The sequence below is a fragment of the Cygnus atratus genome, chromosome 18 (assembly GCF_013377495.2).
Source record: "Cygnus atratus isolate AKBS03 ecotype Queensland, Australia chromosome 18, CAtr_DNAZoo_HiC_assembly, whole genome shotgun sequence".
NCBI lineage: Eukaryota > Metazoa > Chordata > Aves > Anseriformes > Anatidae > Cygnus > Cygnus atratus.
Window position 1 is genome coordinate 13,093,067 of NC_066379.1, and position 17,998 is coordinate 13,111,064.

The window sequence follows — 17,998 nt, forward strand, 5'->3', positions numbered from 1 at the left end:
ATAATGTACTTGTGACAATACACGATACAGCATTCTGTAGTTAATTTTTTTTCAAGCTTGCCAGACTTCAGGCCTAGGTACTATCCAATCACAAAGCAAGAATGAGAGGTACAAAAATTGACAAAGATAGGTTATTAGCAGGAGAAGGTAAATTCTCATAGTCGACAGAACATAGAAGAAAGTGCAAACCAAATTCTACATGGAAGGAAATAAATAATTCATTCCATGATTCAAAAATACTTATCTATGGAAGGTTTATAGCTCTATGCAAAACATGACACCGTGGCAAATGTCAAAACATGACACTTCGAAATCATTCTTGTGTTCAGGCTTAGACTGAACGAGTTGTTCATTTATGAGTGTGCAATATCTGTGCTGGGTTGGCTTGGTGCCATTTGTTATTACAAGTGGCAAAAGCACAGTGTGCTCTTGTGCCATCGATATGAAATGTTGCACAGCTTGCCACCTAGTGGTTACCTACACATGTAGGACACATTAAAGAGAATTGAAGCTCGGAAACCCTTTGGGTATATTTGCCTCTGGAAAAAAGGATCATTATAGTGCATTACCTTAGACGTCTGCCACATCTGTCAGATAAAGAGCAGAATTTCATGACAACATCAATGCTTTATCACACTGCGGGAGGCAGTGTTTGAAAAGTCACAGATACAGCTTCGAAGATTATTTTGATTGAACAGGAGCCACAGCGAAATAAGATTCATTGTCTTTTGTGGTCTAAATAACAGCAATGAGCAGATCCATAAATATCACACAGTCAACACTGCTTACTGATGGTCTGCTTATGAAAGATTTTCTCAGTTTTGAAGGGCCTTTTGAATTAAACCAAGGGCATGACTTTCAGACATAATGTGGGAGGCCCTAATCCTATAGATCCAAAGGCAAAGCAACCAAGCGCCAATGTATCCATCACATGCATTCCTTCCTCTGAAGTTTTCTCTATGCTTGTCTCTTGACATTAGACATGTTGCAACTAGTAAAAGCTACTTAGGTATTTGGAACAACAACACAGAACAAAAGCTTTTTATATGGATGGCTATTGAAAAGCTTTGGGCTGGCAAAAATCTGTATTAATATAGAAATTTAAACAAATTAAACTGCAAATTGGCAAGGTTATATCTACAAAACAGAAAAAGTAAAAGAACCAATACCCCAGAATTCAAAATGCTATTTGAAGTAAAATATCCTTAGCAAACTCTGAATAAGGACCGTCATATGTTACTGGTTCTGCTTGGGACTGTTCACGTCCAAAGGACCCTGAAAAAAATCGTCATGAATACGCACAGTGGGGTGACATTTAAATGTAGTATCTTGGTTTCCACAAACAAATAAACAAATAATGAAAAGACATACCTAACTTATAAGCCTATAACTCATTTTCAGAAGTGACCTTGTCAACAAGAACTAGTGAGAACATAGTTAACAGCCTAAATTGCTTTTGAAAACGAGCCTAAAATTTAGTCTGTGTAAATGCTTAACATATCTTCTATTTGATTTGTGTTAACTACAGTGAGTGAGAGGTTAATATTCATATTGATTTCTTTTTTCTAGAACTAAAAAGATACAGGCAGACACGTTGCATGAGCAAATTGAAGTTTCCCCAAATGGAAAATTTCATTTAAAACACTTTTCACTAGATATTTGCTTATGGCTAACAACGCCTCAGAAGGAACACCAACTCAAACAAGTTCCTATTCAGAAGAAGAACATTTAAGTGAAGAAAGTGTAACTAGGGGATTAGTTAATATTTGTGAAGCACTTCAAAGATGAGAAGTTTTATGTAACATAGAAAAGAAATCATGAGTCTTTCCCTGATTAAGAAGTAGACTGAAGCCAGAGCCAGAGCTCTCTTTCTGTTTGTTAATGTTTTACCAGATTCTTTCTCTGGCCAGCTTTTTACCCACATGGATTGCTCTTAGAACTGTCAGTGATGTCAAAGCTGTTGAAATTCTGTCTAGTGTGGAAACACTTAAGATAACTTTTGATCCATAAAGTGTAGAATTTCAGATCACAACGTTTTGCAAGTAACAGCAACAGTAAGAATTATAGCAAAAGAAACTCCTGTATCCAAGTTCAAGTAGTAAACCAGAAAAGTTACTTTGCTTCAAAACATCTTAATTTTTTTTTGTTTGTTTTGTTAGGATACGATGTAAACTCAACTAAACATCCCAGGACCACAGTTACGGATAGCTGTGGACGTGGAGTTTCTTAAAATGTACAGTGGGACCATCCACCAGAACTGGAGCTCTACTCTGACATGGAAAATACAAAATTTCATCTGCTCCAAAAGCATATAAAGTAAGTGGGGACACTCTAAGTGCAGACATAACTTGCCTTACGCTCATATTCCTTCTGCACTGACCCCAGCCTCTACTGACCCTAGGAAACCTAGATGATCAGGAGCATTTCACATGGTAACACAAAGCACCTCCCACAGTACTGGCTTCACTCTAAATGGGATCTTACAGCTGAACTTGAATAAGTAATGTTTGTCTTTGTTTCCAGAAAAACTAGTAACTGTCCACAATAGCAAGTAAAAATGGTATTAAGCTAAACTTGAAGAAAAAAAATCCAGTTTTTAAAATGTTTTACAAAGTTTCCCTCCTCCTACCTAACAATTATTTGAAAATTAAAAAAGACCCTATAGCCCACAGGTGAATAGAGAAAGCTTGCAGCTTGTGCAGGAGCTATCCCTAACCCTTACCACACTATTGTATGTGTCACAATTTTGAGAGGCAAGCACACATCTTTTCTGACAAGCAACTTTCCTTTGAGGATGGACTGTCATCAGCATTAAAGATACATAAGTTATGGAAGACCAACATCTCCCACCTGCTCTCAGGGACATAACATATGAGAAGGAAAGAAATAAAGAAGTGTACTCCTTACTAGTACAGTATGTACACAACACTGATGTTTTTAATACCATCACAGCTTGTACCCATCAACTCCTGTTGCAGGATCACCTGAACAAGGAGCCTGTGCTCCTTTCTAAAACCCTTATTTCTACTTATCTGCAGAATTAACACAAACAAATATTTAATTCATGTTATTCCTACAGTACAAACTACAAAATAGCAGATAGAGTAAGGAGAGAGAAAATCAAAATATTTCTTAGCTTTCTGACTTGCTTCAAAGTTTCCACAGGCTCAATTTGATCGTGAAATGAACAAAGTAAGTAACAGTCCATTTCAGTAATTCAGCATTAACATATATGTCATTCACACTGCAAAATATATCCAGTCATATACTGGAAATATAGCAAATTGCAGAGCTTATCTGACATGCCAGCCATTTTAAGTCCCAAAAGGCTGTTTTGTATATGAAAAATAACTGAATGAAGATGTTCAACAAGATCAGAAAGATCAGAAAATAATTCTCACACTATAACCATTGCTGTTTCACCAGAAATGCCCATAAAACATAGCTATAGGTATGACAGATCTGTACAGCACTGAACTTGCAAAATAGATGTTTAAATAAGCAAACTAACTTGCTTGTCTTTGTTCCAACTCATCTTCTACTCCTGAGCTTTCAAGCCTGTGTGTGCATCACTTGTATCTGAAAGGCAACCACGAAGTTGCTCCATCTCAATGACGGTTCTATTCACTGTAACAAAGTGTTTGATGGATATACTGAATTTAAGCGAGTGGCTTTAAACAAGAAAGCTCAGCATGAATAATGTAAGCCTCTGTTAAAAAAAGAAGCAGAACTCCTTGAAAATTTTATATATTTGGTTCTGAAGGCAGGGTGACATGCTTCCAAAAAAGAAAGATTTCGTTTCCATAATCTTGTTTTCTAAAATGTACAATTCTCTCTAGTAGAGCTAAGAATGCTATTTGGATGATTTCCTGGAGGAGACAGCTTAAAAAAAATCTTTTATGTTGTTTAAGTTCTGTTCTTGCAACGCAGTGTTTCAGGGCCTGCATGCAATGAGTAAGCTCTGCAATTAAGCATTCTTAGGGTAAATCAGGATGCAGACATCAAATTCAGGTTGTTCTCATGAAAAATGTTACCCCTTATTGATGTTTCACTTGTTTTGTGTTGGGAGCGTCATCTTTTCTTTTTGCTATTCTCTAGATCCCCAAAAATCTACAGTAAGTTTTGCAATGGTGGCTGGAAATTTCTAGATGTTAAGAAACTGATGTCCTTGTAAGGCTGCCAATTGCATTGCATCACGCACACAGCAGCATGAAACTGCATGGCAGTATCAATAATGTTTCAAAGACATCCTTATCCTGTCAATATAGGCCTGACCTGAAATAATCTTCCTATTTCAGTCCCAGACCCACAAAACCAGCACACAAATAATGACTCTCAGCACTACATCCACTCTAGTCCTACAGGTCTGTCAATGCACGTTAGTTTGTCCCTGTCACAACAGCAAGATATTGCTGTTGTGAATAACTATGTTTATAATCCATTGTTCACTTGGAAAGCCCTTTTAGATATTACTTTTTCATTCTTTTCTGACACTAAAGGTGGTTCAGTGAATCCTTAAATTTTCTCCAGGATTATAATTTAAGGCCATTATGTTTTGTCCCATCCATGGCAAAGGTTAAAATAGTTTTCCAAAGTTTTTCCAAGAAAGGATTACTTCATGAACAGGTTAACAGTTATGGAGAGACGTAACATTCATCTGCAATACCGTGCTCAACATAATGACTACCCTTTAAAACGTTCCTTCACAATTTGCATGTGAAGAGGCTATACTTTGCTGCCCATACCTTAGAAATGGCACTCCTGCTAAAATTTCCAAGAACGCACAGTTTTGGTCACAGTATAACATTGATTAACGTTCAGTCTTTCAGTCTATTGCCTACGTTTTACTTTCTCCTCTCATCCCAATCCTAATGAGTCTGACATGTAAGGTCAGGATTCTGTCTCACATATAAGGATTTGTGTGTGTGTTTTTTGTTGTTTGTTTTTATGTTCTAACCTGTTGCAGTCGACTACAAAATACTAGCAAGTAACAATCGCTAGTTCACTGTGTGCTCGCAGCATGTACCACACTACATTCATGATCTCACTTTTAGCCATTAGGTCTTAGCACACTAAGTAGTATTATGGCTATTAAGCTTTTACAAAAATAATTAAGTAAGGATTTGTCAAATTACAATTTGATCTAACAGTCACTTAGCAACAAGTGAACAGTGCAATTCTCAGACAGATGCTTTCATGTGTGTCCCAAATAAAGTTTAGACTATGTCAAGACAGAGCGGTATTTGCATTTTCAACTAGTATTTAATAAAAGCAGAGAAGTATGAGAAGTGTTTGTAACAATGTCATTAACACCAGTGAGCTGTACTGGCTTTCATCTTAATTGTTGGACAATTCAGGTGGCAAGAGAAAAGTACTTTAAAGTAACTCATTAGACCATTACATTCTGACCACAGGATTGTAACACCAGTAGCACTTATGTAAAAATAATTAGTGGAATGTGGCAGAATCCACTACTGTACTTGTTTTCTTCTAGATGAGTCAAATTACTTTGCACAGCATGCTTACCTTGTTTAGTGTTGTTTTGAGAACTGAGAATAGAAGGCCTTGATCTCATTTCTAAAGTTTGCCAAATACCTTGGCAAGATCTATGTGCTCTAGATGAAGAAATCCAGGTCTGCTGGGCTTGACTAGGACTTTCCTTGAGCGGCTGACTTTGAACCATCTTTGAGGATGCATGTGCCTTTTGTTGCTCTGGCCCACAATTTCCAGTAGAGAAATCTAGCTTAACCTGTGCAAGTTCAAACATATCTTATAAAGATATATATATTTTCACACCAGAGACGTCTGAAAATTATTTAAATCTCTTCGGTGCATCTTGGTCTTAGAAAGACAGAAGGCTTCAGCACCAAAGAGACAAGACTGAAGAAGAAAATTATTAATTATAACTCTGAAAGGCTGTATAAGATGAACATCTTAAAAGTGATTGAGATACACTAGTTAAATAAGCCTGAAGTAGAATAAAGCTCTCTTAGCAAATATATGCATGTCTCTCAGGAAATGACTGTTGAAGAACCCTGATTGAAAAATACAACTGAAGACAAATTAGATTAATGATAAAATTGCACTGTACCTGAGCAGATGGTAATTCTGTTTCTTCCCCACAGCTGCTTGGAGCTTTTTCTCCCTTTAAGTTAGGGCAGGCAATTACGGAAGAGATCCTTGAGAGATGTTGTTGCTTTGCATACTGCAGCTCCTAGTATGAAATGTTACATTAACACAAATAACTCACGGCCTCTAAAAACAATACATTTATAGCTCAGTTTGCTGTTACGCTAATAGATTTAAAAAAATCTTTTATAAATAAGATTAAATAAAATTACATTCCCTTTGGAACAACAGGGCCAAACTATCCTCCTAATATAAACCTCTTGCTAATTCTGTTCAAAATGTTCATTTCTTATCACTGTTACTATCATCCTGCTTGTTATTCAAGTTTATGTTGCTAGGGCTATTCTTCACTTTCATCTTTTCCCATGATTACATTACAGAGGAAATACCCCCCAAAGAATTACTTCAAACAAACAACCACCACCAACAAAAAAAAAAAACCACCACAGCTATGGAAAGGTGATCTGTCAAGATGTAAAACAAAACAAGCAAACAAAAACTAATTATCCCATTAAGTTTCACCAACTTTCTGCATGTTTCAAGTGAAATCTGACGAAGAGTGAACTGCTTCAGCCCTGTGAAAGGAGGTGAAAATAAGTCTTTTGCTATATATTTAAAACTAAAGAAATGTGAGCAGCCCATCATATAAAGTAACTGATACTGAAATTTCTGCAGGTAGCCTGTAGTAATAAATTGTCTGGTTTTGGTGAGGATGATAATGCTGAACACAGGAACAAACATAGCATGGCTAGCGAGAGAGATTATGAAAAAACAAACAAGCAAATAGAATAGCAGTGCTTGGAAGCCCAGCCTCAGTTCAGGAGCGGGAGCATCATAATGTATTTTCTGGATGAAGAGCAGCCTGGAATGAGACTACTGAGGATGAAGAGCTTCAACGTAAGAAAGGACATCTTTCTTTCTAGTTTGGACAAATTTCTGCAGTAATGGAAATTATCCCAAAATTTTCCAGAGCTGGAAAGATGCTCAATGATAGCCACTTCAATCATGAGCTCCAAGCCATCCTTGAATGGAAGAGGTAGGACAACTACTGCTGGAGTTTAACACACCACCTGGAAACATACAGTCAAATGCTGACCCACCAAGAGCCATGGACAAATTGGATTTTCCACATTCATTTATTTTTACAAAAGCAAGAAGAATCTTTAATGATTTTTAAAAGAACAAGGAAGACATGAGAGGTAAGAAAAATAGCAAGCATTAGTACATACCTCATTAAAAATAAAGCAAAGGAAGACTGCAATGGATGGGCAATGATTGATCTCAGTTCAAAAGTCAGCTAAGCTCTAAGATGAATTGTGAAAGAAAGAAAAATTAAAGAGTTGAGGTGAACAGGGAAGAAAAAACAGTGAAAAATGTGTTGAATGTTTTAAAATACAGAAGAAAAAACTCCTAAAGAAATACTTGCCACCCCCTCCCATCCAAAAAAAAAGCTGCTGGAAAGCAGCTCACTGGAAAAGAAAGAGGAATCCTGGTAGACTACAAGTTGAATGTAAGGCAGCAATACATCCTTGAGGTCTTCAGCCAACAGCATCTTGGACTGCATCAGAAGCACTACCAGCACGTCAAGAGAGGTGACTATTTATCAGACACTGGTGCAACCACATTTTGAGTATTGTTTACAGTTCTGGGCTCCCTAGTAGAAGACAGACACAGCCACACTGGAGCAAAAACAGCTAAAAAGATAATTAACAGACTGGAGTATCTGACATAAAAGCAGAAGCTGGGGAGGCTGGCCTTGTGTAGCCTCCAGGAGAGATACGTCAGGAAGGATCTCATTAACATCTACATGCACCTGATGGGGTAAGTGGGAGGAGGCAAAGACAATTGAGCCAGACTCTTCTGAGCAGTATACAGTGGACAAACAAGAGGCAATAGGCAGATAATGAAATACAGGACACTCCACTTAAGCATAAGGGAGAAAAAAAACAAAACACAAAACCCACCACCAAATCTGAAACTTCTTTACTCAGTGTGATCAAACACTGGAACAAGCCACCAAGAGAGGTTCCCAGAGGAAGTATTTCCCCAGTTGAACTTGGTTAATAATTCTACTGAGTTTTATGCCTCAGAGCAACAACCTCACCTTTTCTGAAAGAACATTGTTTGCTGCCCTCAAAACTACAACGACAATCAGCTGCTCTGACTCAATCCTCACAGGAACAAATCTGCTGATCAATTAAGTAAAGTACATAGTGAAATCCTGATTCTAGTGAAGTCATTGGGAGGTCTGCCACTAACTACTGGGGGAGCCAGAATTTATCCGTTTGTCTCTCTCATGAAAGCTGCAATTTAAGTATTAAAAGTTCTATTTTAGTTACAAAAGATTACAGACAGGTTAATTACACATTCCGCCTTCATATATGGAAAATGTGTTGTTGCAATAATTTGGACAAGGGTTCTTTAAAATCCCACCACTGTGAATACTTGGAATTATTCTCACTGATTAATCATTTTCAAGTTTATCTTAGAACATATTGCAAATCCTTCAAATGGCCTTATCTTACTCATTTAAGACTACGATTTATGAAACTCATACTTGTAGTTCAGGATTGCATTTATGTTGCAGTAACACAAGTGTTTTTGAATTTCTTTGAATGAAAACCACGACTTTAAAAGTTAATGCTGAAGTACCAAACGTAACCCTTCAAGTATAAAACTTTCCAGGTACCAAAGGAGGACTTGAGCTGAAGTTGGTAAAAGGCATTTAATGCAGAGTTTTAAGGAAAGTTAGATTCATGGAACTAGAATTGGCTTAACTGTTCGTTATCACTAGAGGTGTGTGATTACCTGTGTTGCAAGCCTGTGTTGTAGATGCTTTAAAGCTGAAAGCTGACACTGTGTTCTTTTGAGAAGCTCTCTTGGAGAAAGGCTACCAGAGGCAACACAAACTGTGCAGCGCTTAGAGCTAATGGGATGCCAAAGTCCTATAAAGGAGAGAAGATACCAAGGAGGTATTCTCAGTTATTTTATCATCAATATTACATTTCCAACAAGTGTTTATAGCCAGTATAAATGAATCACTGAACACAGGCCTTCACTGGAGATGGATTCAATACTATGCGAAAACATGTCTAGTGGCTTTTTTTTTTTAACCTTTGCTTCATTGACAGAGCAATTATTGCACGATATTTAAATGTCCACAGTTTTCTTACATTTTATTTACTCTTGATTCCACGTTAACCTATAGTAAGCTTTCCTTTCTACTTTCATAAATAATTTTTGTCATCCTAAGAGATAAACCACCTCTTTTCTGGTCTTAGAAGTCAGTTCAACTTCCAGTTCCCACACTGACATCTAAGCATCAGGGCATCCTTCATCAGAGATGTTCATTACCAAAAAGTTTCTGACTACAGACTATCACTGTTTTGTGTTAGGACTTCTATCACAGGATAACCTAAGTTGGAACAGTTAGCACTTCAGTCTCATAAACTATCCAGCTCAGGGATCAGCCAGGTCCAGCACTTTGTTTTCATATTAAAACCTAGCTCTCTCCAGTTCAAAGAATCAACTGATTCACAGCTTTTATTCTAAACGTGTAAGCTAGCACTCTTTTCTAGAATACATTTACCTTCCTTTAATACCATTCCAATATCTGCTCTGGGTCTGTTTCCCATTTCAATCAGCTGCTGCTTCTCTTGGCTCAGAACTGATATTTTCCTTGCTGCTTCATTCAGTTTATTTTGCATTCCTTGTAGAGGGCAGCTGAAACCATACTGAAGACTAACGCCAGGACAACAATTATCTGAGATAGGGCCAAAATCTACCGTCTTTTGTTCAAGAGCTTTGGTTTTTGACCCCTGGAAACAAAACAAAACAACAAAAAAAAACAGATAGAACTTATTATGTTGAAGATGGTGAAGGGCCTAGAGGGGAAGACATATGAGGAGCAGCTGAGGTCACTGGCCTGTTCAGCCTGGAGAAGAGGAGGCTGAGGGGAGACCTCATTGCAGTCTACAACTTCCTCGCGAGGGGGAGTGGAGGGGCAAGGGACCTATTCTCCGTAAACACCAGTGATAGGACCCGCGGGAACGGTGTTAAGCTGAGGCAGGGGAAGTTTAGGCTGGACATCAGGAAGAGGTTCTTCATCGAGAGGGTGGTCGCACACTGGAACAGGCTCCCCAGTGAAGCAGTCACTGCACCAAGCCTGTCTGAATTTACGAAGCGATTGGACTGTGCACTTAGTCACATGGTCTAAACTTTTGGGTAGACCTCTGCAGTGCCAGGAGTTGGACTTGATGATCCTTATGGGTCCCTTCCAACTCGGGATATTCTATTATTATTTAAATATTTTGAAAATGTGGTTTGCATGTTCAGAGATTCATACAAACATGAATTAGAAGCTAGTTGAAGCAAAAGAGCAAAGTTGAAGTCTATGGCCTGTTTTTGAGGGTTCATTTTCAAGATTTTGTTAGCAATACAAAACAAATTTAAACCATGGAATAAATCACTATCACAGCCTAGGAAGTTCCAACAAGTATGCTCCATATTGTTAACTGTAAATATAAAGTAATACATATAGGATACACACCACATAACTGTAAACATGAGCGTGGATAATATCAAACTAAAACGTGGAAAAAAAATCTTACTGCAAGTAGCAAGCTACCACAAACCCTTTTTTATGTAATCATTGTGTGCATACGCACACGTGGGGTGGATATGACTTAAACATTGTTAAGAGAGAAAGGCTGCAGAATAAAAAGTAGATTCTATAATTGGTTTTGTCTCTGCAACCCTAATGGAGTCTTGCACATATGAAGTATCTACCCAAAAGACCATAGAATCACAGAATCATTAAGGCAGAATCATAGAATAGAACAGAATCATAGAATCACATCCACGTTTTTCAAGAGCCTGTCTTCTTTCAGCCCCCTTACAGGGGGACACGTTTCAATATTCATTTAAATACTCATCATTCACCAAACAAATCATCTCCCTAAAGACTTTTTTTAATACTATACATTACCACAAGTACCTAAACATCACCCATGTTAAAATAGTTTTGCAAAAATCTTGCTCATCTACATGTTTACTCTTCTGTATATAAAGAAAATAGAAGTGTAGTACACTGTAACTGTGCAGTGCACTGTAATGGTGCTGTCCCAATCAGCTTTCAACTAAAGTCACCCTGAACACTGTGATTCAAAGAGTACACACTGAAAGGTGTTATCCACACTGACAAAAAACAAACAAACAAAACCACCACATTCTTTGGGAGTTGCGTGACATACTAAGCCACTCTCTTATTTCTTCAGACAGATTCACATATCTGAAAAAAGGAGGATAAAAGAGGAGGCCCTTGAGAACATAAACAGAAAGCATACAAGTCCACAAACACTTTTAAGTGTTGTGATTTAATCCTGGCAGACAGCTCAGCAACACACAGTCTCTCACTCACTCCCCCTCAGTGGGACTGCAGAAAGAACCAAAAAGGTACAAGCTGAAGAACTCATGGTTTAAGATGTTTTGCTTGTGCAGACAAGCAAAGGAAAATAAGGAATTAGTTCACCGCTTCCAACTGGCAAGCAGATGTTCAACTGTTTCCAGAACACAAGTTCTTCACACATAACAGTTACTTAGGAAGACAAATGCCATCACTCTAAACATTCTCCCTTCCCCCTCCTTTTACCCAGGTTGTATTACTGAGCATGACATCATATGGTATGGAATAACCCTTTGGTCAGTTTGGGTCGGCTGTCCTGGCAGTGTCCCCTCCTAACTTCTTGTGTGCTCCCAGCCTCCTCGCTGGCAGGGCAGCAAGGGAAACAGAAAAGACCTTGACTCACTGTAAGCACTGCTCAGCAACAACTAAAACATCAGTGGGCTATCAACACTATTTTTCATCACCAATCTAAAAATACAGCACTATACAAGTCTCTATGAAGAAAACTAATTCAATCTCAGCTAAAACCAGAAGAGGCAGAAGGGTGGAGAAATAAATGCAGGGGTAGAATCTGTAAAAACATGATGAAAGACGTCACAGTGGAAGAAGGAAGGCACATCACATTGGTGTACAGAAAGTAATTTATATCAAAGCTATCAACATAAGCAGCTGAAAATTATTACATTCTGCCCTCATACGAACACAGTGAAATTAAAACACCGAGGCTTAACATAAAGAGAGGTAAAGGCAATGCCCACTTACAGTACTACCAACTGTCATGCTACGTACCACCTCCATTGTACCAAGAGGAGGAAGTGCAATGCATGTCAATGAGAAGAATATTATTTCCTTAAAATTCATTTTTCATGACCTTTTCATAAAAACATTCAACAGTATTACACACGATGACAGCTTGTAAGATGTAGAGTTAGGACTGAAATTCAGAAATCTTCTTTTTAGGTCCATGTCCTACTACTTGTTTATATACACAAAGCAAGAGTAATTCACTATTTCATACTGAAGATGCAGATCGCTGTCTGCAAAATATTCTTATTCTCGTATCCAGCCCTGAGAATTCAATTACAGTTTAGCACCATGAAGCAAAGGTTTAATCTCTGGCACAGAGAATGTTCAGTAACTATCTTAGTGTCTCCAAGGCAAAGCCACACTCACTTTTTTTTTTTTTTTTTTAAGGTTTCATCCCTACTTAAAAGAACTCAAAGAAAATAAGAATGCACCTGGGACAGTAGCTTGTAAAATACTTTCTGCAAAAGAAGAGAATAGTTGGTACAAAATTCAGTTTTCAACTAATTCTGGAAGTAGCAGAAGAGGAAAAAAAGATCAGTCTATACTGGCACACAACTTCCTAAATGTAATTTCACAGTAGGAACAAACAAAACTACTTTTATATTCAGCAAAATAATGCAGTATTTAAAGATATTAAACATCATTGTGGATGGTAGGTTGTGCGTGTTTTTACACATGGTTCAAAAGGTTCTGAGATTTTATTTAAACATTGTTGTTTCAGCTCTTAAACCTATTAGCTTTTAATGTAATTATCTCTCATCATTCTTTATTACTTAGTTATCATTTCCATTTTCTTGAACTTAGAATGTTACTAGTGAGTCTTAGCAGTAAAATTAAATCATAAAACAGATATCAGTAAATTTTACAGATGACTTAAGAATTAGAAAAAAAATGTTTTGAAATTGTATTTTAACCTGTCTTTAAAATTCTTTTGCTATACCATGAAATCTCTGGGAGACAGTAAGGGGAGACCCTATAGTGACCTACTCCTTACTTGGTATTCTGTGTTATTGTTTCAGCTCTCAATCCCATTATTATTTTCACTGAGAGATGCCTCTGTCATACTTTAATGCTGACATTGCTCCTACCCTTTAAAACAAGGTAATGAGAATTAACATTTGTAAACCCTAGAACTGAATAAAAACGCTTCCAGAGTCAATGAGCTTTTTCATCTTTTGTGGTGTGAGCTCTAAGCGAAGGCGCTCAGCGGTTTCTCCCAGTCAGACCGAGCAGTCCCTTAACCCCCCGGTGGCCTACGGGCTATGCAAAAGGCCCCCGAGGCCGGCCCGCCGGACCGGGGCCTCGCTACCCAGTCAGCACCGCCCCCTAGCGACGGACTGGCGGAAGCGAGCCCCGCGAGCCGGCAGGTCCGAGGCTCTCCGAGGAAAGCACCACGCAGCCAGCCAGCGCACCTCAGCGAGCACCCCGCAGCGCTTCTGTGACAGTTCAGGTTGTCGAGCCTGTTCTGTGAAAATGCTCTTGCACGTCAGTTTCTCTAAAGGAAAACGCATACATCTCATACAATATCCCCAGTTCCTCTTTCTGGAGGACAAAGGCTAGAATGAGAAGAGGCTAAAAAAAAAAAGTGAAGAAAGAATAAAGACAAGGCAGGAGCTCAAATTCATATTTTCATAAAACAAAAAGCAAATGCAAACCAAAGCTTCACAGTACCTGCTGGTTACAGTCCACTGTTGACACAGTATCTACATTATCATCTTGATCCACCTCAAAGCATATTGAAAAATTTTAGATATTAAAAAAAGGCTAACAAATTTAAAACAGAAAACTCAGGTGATACACAACAGCTTAAGAATTTGAAAATGGGGGAGGAAAAAGATCAAAAAGAGCTTGAAAGATCAGAAATGACTTGTGCCAGGGAATAACTAGTCAAAACTTATTCCCTAGAAAGAATGAGCATAAGGTGGTCTGAAAAAAGTCACTGCTAGCTCATTACTGACTAAATAAGAGCATATAAAATAATATGCTGATTATTAATTACACATACATATTTTAGGTAGTTTAAATCTCTTCGTACCTTTTCTGTGTTTGGGTTTATTATACAACCCAAGTTATTTGAGCTGACATTGATGTTGTTCAACGTGGTTCTAACTGAAACTTCGTCTGTGCAAAATGAACCTTTTAAAAAAAAGAGGAGTATAATATGAATGTATACACATTTATATAGTTTGGGCTTTCACAGCAATAGCTGCAGAACTTTTTCTCATTACTATACATTTATATTACTTCAGTAGATGCATTGTAAACAGAGCTGAGGAAATATAGAAAGTAGTACAGTCTCACAATATGTAAATATCAGTCATCTACAAAATACAGAAGTGTCTATCGACGACATATTACAAAGTTCAATTTGTGGGTAAGTAGCACACAGACAGAAGTTTTTATTTCTTCCAATACTGCATTATTTAATTGTAGGGAAACTGGCAGTACTCAGTATAACAAGAATAGTTAAGACATAGCAGATTCTTTCTATCACATTTGAAAAAAAATCACCAATAAATTTAAATCAATTCTGAAAAATGTTTCTTTTACTTACAGTAAAAATGGGAGTCTGAACATTTTGAATTATGTGGACAAGACAGGGGAAAGAACAGAGGACTTTCTGGAAACCAGAAATGCCCTTCTAAGTTACTCTCCCACTGTCTTAAAAAATTTGTATTTAACATTATAAACTCTTTTAGAGATCAAACATAATCTCTCTATATTTTTAAAGGGATATAAGAAGGATTATTTTAGTTGAATAAAGAATTTCAGCCAAAGAAGAAATGGATAATTAATTTCTGAAAACGTGTATCAGCTGACAAAAATGACTGGTTCTCTTGGACACTGATAAATTCTAGTAGGCGTAAATCTGCATCTCGGACAGTATCTTCAAAAAACAATGGACTAACTTTAACCGCTTGTATAAAAGAACTACTCTTTATTAAAAAAATTGCTTTAATTGGTTATTAATGTTTCGTTATTAGCAAGGCTAATGTCTCATTATTAACAAGGCTACCAAGAAAAATATGCTTAAATTTAATAAAAATGCAGACTTCATTAGCTCATTATTTCACATTATAAGTGATAGTTTAAAACTAATTCTGCAAACTGATATGACAGATCCCACCTTACTGCAAAATTAAAACAGAGAAGCTTAATGACAGCTTGGTACAACAGAGTAATTTTCACCTGTGTTACCTTAGTTTTCTGAAATACAGAAAACAATTCATAGTGGCTCTGGAATAGCTTAAAGCAATCAGAACTTAAATGTTTACATAAACGAGGCGTGGAAAGATGCATAAAACAGCTATCTACCTGCACTTACATAACTGGTAAAAGGTGCTAAAAAACAGGGCTAGCTATTCCACACAAGTCCTTGAAAAAGTTCTCGTCTATTCATTTTTTTAAAATGAAAACAAATCAGAGCTCCTTATTCCATTACTAAGTTATAGTTGATTCCTTCCCTATTTTCTCCAAAGTTCTAAGAGTCACAAGAATGTTTATGAAAACAAATTTCAGTTTGTTTCCAAACAGGCCTGTACTTGTGCCAACCAAAATCAAACTTCAAAAATCTTCATAAATTTACTATAAAATATGTCTAAATGTAGTGGACAAGCCTTCTATAGCTCATGCATTTATTTATTTTCTGTTATCAGCTTTTTCCCAAAAAGATTAATGCAAAAAAGAAAAAAGATGGAAGTTTTTAATCAGTGATATATTAAAATGTTTCTAAGAGAGGCTAAAAATCTGTTAGTCACCCACTGATTTGTGACAATGTTCGGTAAAAGGGATGCATTTCAAAGTACTATGTATTTTTAATTCTGATACATTTAAAAAATTATAGTTTCCTTAAGCTAAGAGTGTCACCTAAGTGAAGAAAAAAAAAAGCATGCAGGACAGTTACACATACATCTGTGTAACAACACCCTCAGCCCTTTCCATCAAATTACCAGGAGTGAGTGACGAGATTTCTGCAGTTAGGCCAGTGATAGTTTGTTCTGTCAGAGGAAGAGAGGACTGCATCTGTTCATCAAGACTCTCCATTTCTTTCCTCATTTGTGCAACAGCAGCCCGAAGGCTGGCATTCTGCTCCTTCAGCTTCTGTATTTCCAAGATTGGAATATCTTTTCTAAGATAACTTTTATCATCATATTGAAGTATCTGTAAAATAAAAGCACAACACAATAACAATCCTTCATTCACGAGCAACACAGATCATGCCACACCACCACACACACACAGAGATATTCATACTTTCAATCCAAGAACAGACTAGGGGAAAAGAACCATTGAAAACCATTGAAAGATGTGGTTATTCTGGGGATTTGCCTGGGAAAAAAAAAGTGCTAACAAAAGTGCTGTGATGAGAACCTGACATGGGGGAGGAGGCACAGAAAGGGAAGACGATGGCCACAGAGGTGGCTCTACCTTATCACTGTTCTTTGAAGTGAGCTGTCTCTCCTTAATGCATGGGTACACCATCTCTTGAAAGAACTTACTGGCCCAATACTGGCCCTTTCTGATGTGCGAAATTCTCAGAAGTGTCATTAGAGATCATCTGTTCACAAGAACATAAAGAGGCTGGACATCCTTTGCTAAGCTGGAAAAAGGGAAGTATATGGAAAGCTAGTTCTGCATGAATAAAGTGATGGCCCAATTGGGACAAGAATGTGAAATGTTCTAGATCATAACTTTTGAGAACTGTTTTCCTGTTACATCAAATATTGCTTGCTCCAGAATCCAATTTCTGACAATAGTCAGCAACATATGTATAGGAAGAATACACGTATAGGAAAAATATTTTTTATAATTGTATAGGAAAAAAAATCTGGAACAACCAACATAGACACATTGACAAACATACTTCCTGGTCATTCAAAATTCCAGCACAACCTTCACGACAGTTCTGGTAGGACCAATGAAAGATTACATATTTGGGTCCTGACATTAATTAATTCTGCCATTTTTCTTTCAAAGTGTGGCTGCAAACATTTTCAAAGAAGTTACATTAGAGTGACGGCAGTGTATAACGGTGGTTTCATTAAAACAGTGCAGAATTTAAATTCCACTTTGTAAAATCCTCCCTAGCTGGCGGAGACATTTGTCACCATCTATTTAAGAAATAGATACTTTTTGGTACAGGAGTATGATAAAGCCCTAGAATTATAGAATATACACTATTATAGTCACTAAATTAATCTTAATTTGCAAACCATCCAGATCAGATATTTTTTAAAAGAAAAAGAGTCTAATGTATTCGTAATATTTGTATTGAATGCTGCTAATTTATGTTACTGAGCCCCCAAAATGTTTCTTTGTATTCAACCCTAATCTTTAATTATTGCAAAGCAGCAGTCCTGCCTCTCCTGAGGGAAAGGCAATTCAAGGCTCTGTGCATGGGACACAGGTCAACAAAATACTTAACATTCAACATTTATGCCTTGCATTGGCTTCTAATACTATGCCTTTTCAGTCTACTCCACCATTCCCCACTTTCCTCAGTCCCCTTACTTACCAGTTGCAAACCTATTCTACGAGAGTGATCTAAAAGCTGGGACACTAATGGACTTCAAATTAAATTTCCCTGCTGTAAGGACAGTGGCTGCCTCACAGCCCCTCTCCTGTAGCTCTTTCTGCCCTAAGAGTATGGGGTATCCA

At 37.4% G+C, this 17,998-nt stretch overlaps 1 protein-coding gene across 1 annotated transcript in view; it reads right to left on the reverse strand.

The window, feature by feature from the left end:
* Positions 1 to 1,258: 1,258 nt before the first annotated feature.
* Positions 1,259 to 17,998, reverse strand: part of CCDC57 (coiled-coil domain containing 57) — a 28,037-nt gene continuing 11,297 nt past the window's right edge. Inside the window, exons 4-11 of the mRNA XM_050714430.1 lie at positions 16,291 to 16,501; positions 14,376 to 14,476; positions 9,719 to 9,947; positions 8,938 to 9,074; positions 6,092 to 6,214; positions 5,527 to 5,749; positions 3,512 to 3,627; positions 1,259 to 1,275 (exon numbers count right to left, since the gene is read on the reverse strand). Of these exons, the coding sequence (XP_050570387.1) occupies positions 3,539 to 3,627; positions 5,527 to 5,749; positions 6,092 to 6,214; positions 8,938 to 9,074; positions 9,719 to 9,947; positions 14,376 to 14,476; positions 16,291 to 16,501 (1,113 nt within the window). The 3' untranslated portion in view covers positions 1,259 to 1,275; positions 3,512 to 3,538. The remainder of the gene's footprint in view (positions 1,276 to 3,511; positions 3,628 to 5,526; positions 5,750 to 6,091; positions 6,215 to 8,937; positions 9,075 to 9,718; positions 9,948 to 14,375; positions 14,477 to 16,290; positions 16,502 to 17,998) is intronic.